This window comes from Dromiciops gliroides, chromosome X (assembly GCF_019393635.1).
Source record: "Dromiciops gliroides isolate mDroGli1 chromosome X, mDroGli1.pri, whole genome shotgun sequence".
NCBI classification, from domain to species: Eukaryota; Metazoa; Chordata; class Mammalia; order Microbiotheria; family Microbiotheriidae; genus Dromiciops; species Dromiciops gliroides.
The window spans coordinates 19,081,210-19,090,733 of NC_057867.1; the positions used below are offsets into that span (position 1 = coordinate 19,081,210).

The 9,524-nt window shown below is 40.3% G+C and overlaps 1 protein-coding gene across 1 annotated transcript; it reads right to left on the reverse strand.

Moving 5' to 3' along the window:
- Window positions 1-2,889: 2,889 nt before the first annotated feature.
- LOC122733680 (E3 ubiquitin-protein ligase NHLRC1-like) lies at window positions 2,890-4,907 on the reverse strand. The gene has a single exon (XM_043974286.1). It carries the CDS (start codon window positions 4,795-4,797, stop codon window positions 3,601-3,603), a length of 1,197 nt encoding a protein of 398 aa, XP_043830221.1. The 5' UTR covers window positions 4,798-4,907; the 3' UTR covers window positions 2,890-3,600.
- Between the last annotated feature and the right edge of the window lie 4,617 nt (window positions 4,908-9,524).

A 9,524-nucleotide genomic window follows, 5' to 3' on the forward strand; every position in this document is an offset into this window, starting at 1 on the left:
TATTGAGAAGCTACTGTCCAGGAAGGAGATAAGCTTTTCTGAGGCTGAGGGGTAGTGGAAGAAGTGTGGCATCTGGCAACTTTCTAGTTTAACTAATTATTCTTGCTAAGTAGTTTCTATACTACCTAAGGAATGAAAGAGCTGCCCAAAAGTGAATGTAACAAATTTTCTAAATGCACCATCGTTTAAGATGTTTGAGTCTTCTATATTTTAGTGTCCTGAAGAAAAAAGTTGCCCCACCATAATCATAACTCTAAGCCTCTCCCACTTCTCATGGTACACAATTCCCACAATAATAAACAATACCTTGTTTACCTTCTTTTTAAAATATGTTTACATGTAAACACAAATATACACAAATCATCTTCCTAGTCAAAGATGGGACTATTTATAATTAATAAAAGAAAATCACTAGAATCTGCCCATTTCAATTATGTCCAAAGGGCAATCAAACTGTGCATACACCTTTAATCCATCAATATAACTACTAGGTTTGTATCCAAAATGATTTTTTTAAAAAAAAAGAAAAAAAGGAAAAGGAAACACTTATACAAAAATATTTATAGCTGCTCTTTTTGTGGTGGCAAGGAATTGGGAATTGAGGAGCTATCCATCAATTAGGGAATGGCTGAACAAATTGTGGTATATGAATGTAATGGAATACTATGGATGTGGAATTTTCTTTTTTTCCACGATCAGACTTTATGCCAGTCTGTTGATTGTTTCTGTATCCATTTTGGGGAATCAGCAATAAAGACCAATATAGGCTCCCCTGCTATGAATGACTGACCCAGGGATGTACAGTTGAAATAATGGTATTAGAACTATATATTATCAATTAATATCAATAAGACCTTTCTGGGCTAGCCCATCTATTATACTTGTCCTAAATAATAAGTAATCCTTTGAAACCTACCTCATACCTAAATTAGAGACTGCTTGAAGTAACTGTACCTGCTGTTGAAGAAAAGGCAAATTTTTTCCCCTAAAACAAGTAGTCGGCCTTCCTTTTCCTGAAAAAAAACTTCTAAAGAATGTTCTTGGGGCAGCTAGGTGGTGCAGTGGATAAAGCACTGGCCCTGGATTCAGGAAGACCTGAGTTCAAATTTGGCCTCAAACACTTGACACTTACTAGCCAAGTGACACTGGGCAAGTAATTTAACCCTCATTGCCCTGGAAAAAAGAGAATGTTCTTTTTTTTTTGCTGTTTCAATATTTCTTTAATTCGATTCTAAGAATCTATAATTCTTTTTTTTTCTTTTTCTTTTTTAATGTATAAGGTATTTTATTTTTTCCGTTACATGTAAAGATAGTTCTCAACTTTTGTTTATACAAGCTTTACAATTTCAGATTTTTCTCCCTCCCTCCCCCTCCCTCCCCCCCTCCCCTAGACAGCAGGTAATCTGATATAGGTTATATCTATATATCTAAAAAGAGAATGTTCTTGCTGTTGTTATTCCTTTATTTCTGATCATTGTAGCTCTTCACATAGTCATGTGGATTCCTCACAAGTTTAGCCTTACTAAGAAAATAAACTTGAAGTTTCTACTTCATTCATAGACAAGCTTTCCCCTCTGCAGTTATTTGCAACATTAATAGTCCAGACTTTGAAGCAATTCAATGAGTATTTATTGAATACCTTGAACAGTGCTAAATACTGATTTAGGATAACAAGTAGAGCTTTTTGAGAATTTTGCAACAAATAGAACAAGTTTCAAATCACATAGAGTAAACCACAGTGCTAGATACTGATTTAGAATATCAAATAGAGCTTTTTGAGAATTTTGCAAATAGAACAAGTTTCAAATCACATAGAGTAAACCACAATGCTAGATACTGATTTAGGATAACAAGTAGAGTTTTTTGAGAATTTTGCAACAAATAGAACAAGTTTCAAATCACATAGTAAACCACAGTGCTAGATACTGATTTAGGATATCAAGAAGAGATTTTTTTAGAATTTTGCAACAAATAGAACAAGTGTTGTATCACATAGAGTAAACCACAGTGCTAGATACTGATTTAGGATATCAAGAAGAGATTTTTTTAGAATTTTGCAACAAATAGAACAAGTGTTGTATTACATAGAGTAAACCACAATGCTAGATACTGATTTAGGATAACAAGTAGAGTTTTTTCAGAATTTTGCAACAAATATAACAAATTTCATATCACATAGAGTAAACCACATTCATAAATTGTTTTGTGATATCACATATTTCAAGTCAAAAATATCCAACTATGTAAACAGGTAACACGATGTAGTGGAGAGAGCCCTGGACTTGATGCCAGCACACTTGGCTTGCTTTGACATTTAATAGGTATATTACTGCAGGCAAATTATTATCTCTCTGAATTGCCATTTCTTCACCTGGAGAACAGGATAGTAATGCTTGCCTTATAGCCAGAGTCCTTAACCTGGAGTCCATAAACTTTTTTTTTAATGTAGTAACTATTTCAATATATTGGTTTCTTTTATAATATTATGTCTTTTATATTATGCATTTAGAAATACTTTGAGAAGGAGTCCATATCTTTAGTAGACCTCCCAAAGTCTGGTGTATGTATGATCCACAAATGGTTAAGACTAACTGTCTTACAGGGTTGCTGTGAAGCAAGGGCTTTATAAAAACTTTAAATACCCATATGGGGGCAGGTAGGTGGCACAGTGGATGGGATTCAGGGCCTGGAATTAGGAAGATTCATCTTCCTGAGTTCTAATGTGGCTTCAGATACTTACTAGCTATGGGACCCTAGGAAAATCACTTAACCCTGTTGGCTTCAGTTTCTTCATGCGTAAAATGAGCTGGAAAAGAAATGGCAAACTGCTTACGTATCTTTGCCAAAACTCCCCTCCCCCACCACGGAATCATAAAGAGTTGGACCCAATTAAAAAATGACTGAATAACAACAAAAGTCTTACATAAATATGCTATTTTTCTACCTTGAATAAATACTTCTACAAGTAACACAACAATAATAGCAGCTAGCATTTACAGATTTGCAAAGCACTTTGAATATATTTAATTTTATCTTCATTACAACCCTGGGATGTAGGTACTATTTTACACATTGGGAAATAGAGGCAGGCAGAGGCTAAGTGACTTGCTAGTGTCTCACAGTAACTATCTGAAGTTGGATTTGAACTCAGATTCCAACTTCCACACTCTTTCCACTGGGCTACCTAACTGCCTCTAACATAGCAACATAGCAAGTTAAGGTTACACAGTACTGTACAGTATAGTGTTCTTACACACAGGTGTCCCAGGTTACTAACACACACACACACATATACACACATACACATTTCTATAATATTTGAAAATCTGGCTGCCGGCTCAGACATTTTCCAGCAGCTAACTAAGCAACTAGTACCTATTTGTTAAATATATCATGCAATGAAAAAGAAGGAGACATAATCACTGCCTTTTTGGAATAAGCCTTTCATTTTTTCTTGCTTAAAGCAAGGCCAATAGTAATTTCTTCAAGACTACTATCAGAGAAAAAACAATTATGTTGATTTGATTTGTGAAATCCAATTGAAATAAATTAGATTTTTAAATAAGAGTAATACACACATGCACATGTGAATTTATGTGCCTAGAGTGTGTAGTCAAGTGTGTAAATTTTTACGGCATGGATTCCACTGTCTAGGACAAGAAAGGAATTATCTTCAGTGTAAATCAATGACACAGGGAAAGAAAGGCCCTGGGTAATTATAGGCCTATAGACTGGAAACCGCTCAGGTTTCCCTAAACAAGCTACGGTTTGATTAGTTGCATCAGCAACAATGATGTTTCCCTGGTAGTCAAAGGTAATAGCACTGATATCTAGCTTGGAAGGAACAAAGAGACTCAGGCCAAAACTGTCCACTTGACCCAGAAGCTGCATGGTAGGGCTGAACACTTTGACTCTGGTGCCGGCTGGCCTGGACCCTTCCGGTTTCAGGTGCTCCGCTACCGCGATGTTCCCAGTGACCGGAGACACAGCTACGGCTCTGGGGCTGCTGAGATTGGTTTGGATCTTGTCCACCTTGTTGAGTTTCAGTTCCTGAAAGTCAATCCCCAAGATGTGAAGCGACCCCGCCTCAGCATCAGACACCAGGACTTCGTTCTTTGGGGTGATCTGCACACCCCAGGGCAAAGAGAAGATACCTCGGATGGCCATCCGACTCTCCCCTGCAAAATCAAACACTTTCAAGGAGCGGTCCCCAGCGTCGGTGACGACCAAGTAGCCGTCTTGGGTAATGGTAACACCCAGCGGGTACCGAATGTGGCAAACGGAATCCCCCTTTTCTCCAAACTCATTGGCACATACTCCGTCTGGGCCAAAAATCTTCACTCGGTTCTTGCCGTCATGCACCACGACCACGCTCCTGGTCTTCTGACAGAAGGCCATCGAAGTGGGGTTGATGAGATTTCCCCAGCCCCCAAAGGTGTGGATGCAGGTTAGAGAGCCAGGGAACCACTTAACCTCCGGACTACCCTCGGGTCTGGCTCCCGCTTGCGGTGTGTTGAGCGCGGGACTCAGGAGCTCGAGGAACTGCAGCAGCAGAAAGCAGTCGCTGCTCTCGGAGCTCACGGTTCTGCAGAAGGGGCATTCGACCGTGTGGGTCAGGGGATGCACCAGGGTCATCACACAGCCCAGGCAGATGACGTGACCGCAAGCCAGGTTCCGGGGCCTCCGCTCCCTCTCATGGCTGTATTTTTCAAAGCACACTTTGCATTCGAGCAGGCTCACCTCGGCTTCCCTCACCAGCGCCCCGATACCCGGCTCGCAGGTGATGTCTTCATCCATGTTTAAGCAGAGAAGAAGAGCGTCTTTCCTTTCTCCTTCTCCTGCTCGGCTTCTCCTCAGAATGCGGAGCTGCGTGCTGTGGTCCTGGCTCTAGAATGTCACTGCGTCTGTGACGTCAGAGAGTGCCCGGACTGCAGTCGCTGCAGTCGCTGCAGTCGCTGCCTCCTGCTGCCCTCTAGTGAACGAACCCGCCCCAGCAGCCGAAAAACAGAGCTACGCAGTCTGTTTTTATGGGGTACCACGGTGGGGTGGGTGGGCACCGAGGAGCGACAGAGGAGTAGCTTGCATAAGCCCCTTACAATCTGCGTGGAGAGATAACAAATGGATGGATAGAGGGAGGAAGGGAGGGATGAATGGGTCGATGGAGGGAGGGAGGGATGAGTGGGTGGAGGGATAGGTGGATGGATGAGTAGACATACATACATACATACATACACACATACATACATACACACATACATACATACATACATACATACAATATATAATTATACATTATGAAATATATATAATTTATCTATTATGCATAGGTAATATAATATATTAACTATTAAAGAGTTGATGTTGATGTATAACCTATATCTGATGGCTTACTGCCTGGGGGGAGGGAGGAGGGATAGAATTTGGAATTCAAAACTTTTAATAAAAATGTTTATTATAAATTTTTTAAAAGTTAATGTTGAAAGATGGGGACTAGGTTTTACTCTTCTTTTGTATCCCTCTCAATACCTAGAACTCTGCTGGTCACAGAATCAATCAGGAAGGAAAGAATTAAGAACCGTTTATAGTTGAGAAACACTGAGACAAGCAGAGTGACTTGCTCAGGATCACACAACTAGTAAATGTTTGAGGCCTGACCTGAACTCAGGTTTTCCCGACTCCAGGTCCCGTGCTCTATCCACTGTTTCAGCTAGGTGAGGGAGGGAAGAGTTGTCTCAAGGAAGCCTCTCACAAATTGCCCAATGAGTGGTACAAGCAATACAAATTGGGTTTGGGAAAGAGACATTAATTTAAGATGAAAGACTCACAAAGGGCTTCATAGAGGAATTGTCTTATAGAAAATGAGAAATGAGAGGAATAGAAGGCAGCTTCTTTTATACTGTTTCTTCTTTGTTCTGGATCCTTCTCATTTATTCCCTGCTCCCCTGGCACACTCGTTTCCCAAGGCTCTGTCCCCAGTCTTCTTCTCATCTGTCTCTACACTTTTTGCCTTGGAAATTGCATCCATTCCCATTGGGTTCAATTATCATCTCCATGCAAATATCTCACAAATCTATATATCCAACATTATTTTCTCTCCTGAATTCCAGCCCTAAATCACCTACCTGGGTAGTTTTATTGGGATATCCCATCAGTATTTCAAATTTGGCACATCCAAAATGATTATTTACCACATTCCCCTAAACCTGCCCTTTTCCACTTCCCTATTTCTGTTGAGGTCAGCAACATCCGTCCAGTTACCCAGGTGTTTAATCTCAGAGTCATCCTTGATTTTTCTATCCTTTATCCCCAAATCAAATCATTTGTGGAATCTTATTGATTCTACCTCTACAAGTCAAATAGAAACAGGGGCCACTGAAATTGACTTAGTTCCTAAATTGTCTATTAATATCATCTTTGTTTTATTGTAATATTATCTGTTTATTACATTTTTATTCATTTTGTTAACTATTTTCTGATTGCATTTCAATCTGGTTTGGGCTGCACTAGCCTACAGACTGCATGTGACTGACAACTCCACTCAACCACATCTATAGCCCTGGTGAAAGGATTCCCTCACTTGTCCAAGTTTCAAGGCAACTTTGTTGGTCTGAAGGGTTCTGGGTGCATTGTGTGGAGGGTTTTGGAGGCAAGGAGCATTTTTTCACTGGAGGAAATGAACACTGACAGAAGACATGGAGCAGGAATTGTATAAAATAGTTCAGAGCCAAGATAAAATCTGGAATTCTTATTTGGCAGTCCCATAAACTGCTTCATGCTCTGATATTCACAATTCAGCTTCCCAGCCTGAGATCTAACAGTAGTAATAAGTTGCTGAAATCTTATTTAAGTCACTTTGTCATTGTGTGAGGTGGTTTTGTGGTTAGCATTTCTTTTGTGGTGTAGGAAATAAATGCCTCTCTCATGCCTTATTCATATTGCACATTGGGTACTTTTAAAAACTTCCCTCTTGGGGGAAGCCCTAGACTCAAGCCACAATCTAAATTATAAAGAGCTGTGTTTTTTTAAACCTGGGGTGCTAGGTGGGGACATAAGCTAAAGAGTGTGTGTAGTCTGACCCTTCTAGAGGGTCTGACTCCTCCTGGGATTTAACTCTGTCTACCTACATGCCTGCCTCCAGAGCAGAGAGCTCCACCCCACTCACTTGGCCAAGGAAGGGAATGGAGAGTGCCTTAGCCCCTTGTGCTCATCAAGGGGTCCTTTATGTTAGGCTTTTAGCTAATATGAGCACAACCTGAATAGTCACGTGATTCCTGTGGATGCATCTCCTGAGCAAAACCAACCCTCTGGTTTAAAGGACTTTCAGCCAAATAGGAGCTTTGATCATTATTGACATGTGTGGGAGAGGGAATATGAAATTTCATAAATCATTTATGTTATTGTGTACATTGGGGCCTTTCTTGCATACATATTTTGATGATGGAGATTTCTGAGTATGTGCATGGAAGGGAACACTAAAGACAGAAGGTTATAATATTCTGTGATATGTGATAACTGAAACCCTGATGACCTGCTTCCTGGTTCTAAGAAAACAATACATTTATCATGTAAGGTCAGTTCTGTCCCAGATCATCCACATACACCCACCACTTACCCCCCTCCCCCTCCTCACCCCCACCAGCCACTGCTGTGACTTCCTTCCTCTTCTACTACCATCATCCTTAATGTGTGGTTCTGGCAACCCTACTAAGAAGACAAACCCCAAAATTCTCCTTCCAGATTTGAAAAAGATAAATGGAAAGAGGGAAATTATTGATTGTGTTTCTGACCTGATCTGAGAAGAATCTTAGCTTTCATTAAAAAAAAAATAAACAGAAGTAAAGAATGGCCTGGTATTCTCTGACTGACCCTTTTGTGACTTTTCCCATTCTTTTTCTATCTTTTGTTTGCCTTCTCCATTCTGGCCTGACTGTGCCAGTTACAATGAGTTACTTGAGTGACACATACAATTAAATTAATCTCCTTTACATCTGACACTCAATGCTTGGCCTAATTGGCTAATGGCTAAATTTCATTTATCCATATTCTTTTTGAGCTGAGACCTGTAAATTAATGACTGTTGATGCGACATAGAAAAATTCCCCAGATTGCACCAGCTATAAAATGAGGCATTTCGGAGAGCTTGGTTACCAAGCTTGGTTGCTTTCCAACCCAGTTTTTGTGACACCCTAAGGTGTCTCCAGTTACCTCGACGGGTGCTGTAAAAATCTCAAAACAACATTGTTTTGTTCACTTTACCTTGCATAAATGTAAAATTTGAGGAGGGACAAAAATAGTAACAATCAGTAAAATACATGTAGTTGGTATTGTTATGGGCCTATCATACCCCAGAAGTTCTCTGGGGTATATCAAAGAACTTTCTCCTTGAGAAACTAAACCAAAGGACAGACACACCTAAAGAGATAAGTGGCACCATATTGGGACTGAGGTAGCTCCAGGACCACCATCCTTCATTCCTGTCTCCCCCATCCCTGGGGAGATAAGATTAGGTGTGGCTGCTGCCTTTGTGGCATGAGGAGGAGAGAGATGGATTGAGAGATCTGCAGCCACCCCTCACCCAATTCCCCCAGCCACCACCAGTGGGGGATGGTCCTCCCCCAATAAGGGAACCTTCCACAGTCAGATGATGATGCCCTCTATAAAAGTATCTGCCTGTCTCCTGCTCTAGGAGATAGGTATCTCAGAGCCACCCCTCTGTGCTATGCCTTCTCCCCATGAGAAGTGAAAGGATTTCTCTCTTGGTTTCCTTTCCCTAGCACCCTAAATAAACTATTATTTTATTCACAACCTGACTAATATGGAAATGGTTTGCATGATTACTCATATATAACTTATATTGAATTGCTTGAGTTTGTTAATATGAATATATGTCCCCTGACTACTCTTTCTATGCCCAATCTTAGTACTATTTATATGCCAAATAGTTTTCTATATGCTTTTTTAAAAATTTTATTTTTTTTAACATAATAAAAATTACGCCCCTCTCCCTCATTGAACCTTCCCTTGTAACAAAGAAAAGCACCTAAATAAGCATGTCCTAGGTAATGATTGCTGCTGACAAGGTGTACAGTATTATGCCCTAATAGTTCCTCACTTCTCTGATGAATTCCTATACACTTACACGATATAAAAGAGGAACAAGATGCTGATGAAATAAAATGTAGACCCCCTGTTTTCCAGAGCTAAGGCACAGTTTGGCAGGACAACAATCCTTTGTAATCACCCTCTGGATGATTTTACCCTCTGGGCTAATCACATAATTCACCAGGTGTTCTCTCATCAAAGACAAACACTGGAAAACTCAGAAAGTCCTGCAATGAATCAAATTTGTTACATGCTTGCTGCTCCCTCATTGTCAGAGCCACAGCTCACACTGGTAAAAGTATAAGTATATAGTATAAGTATTGAGATTTCCCCACTAGGTTTGGGGCCCCAGAACATGTGTCTATAGCTCCTGCTTGCTCGTAAGCCTTTTTCCTCACTGAAAATCAAACCCCTCTTTAATT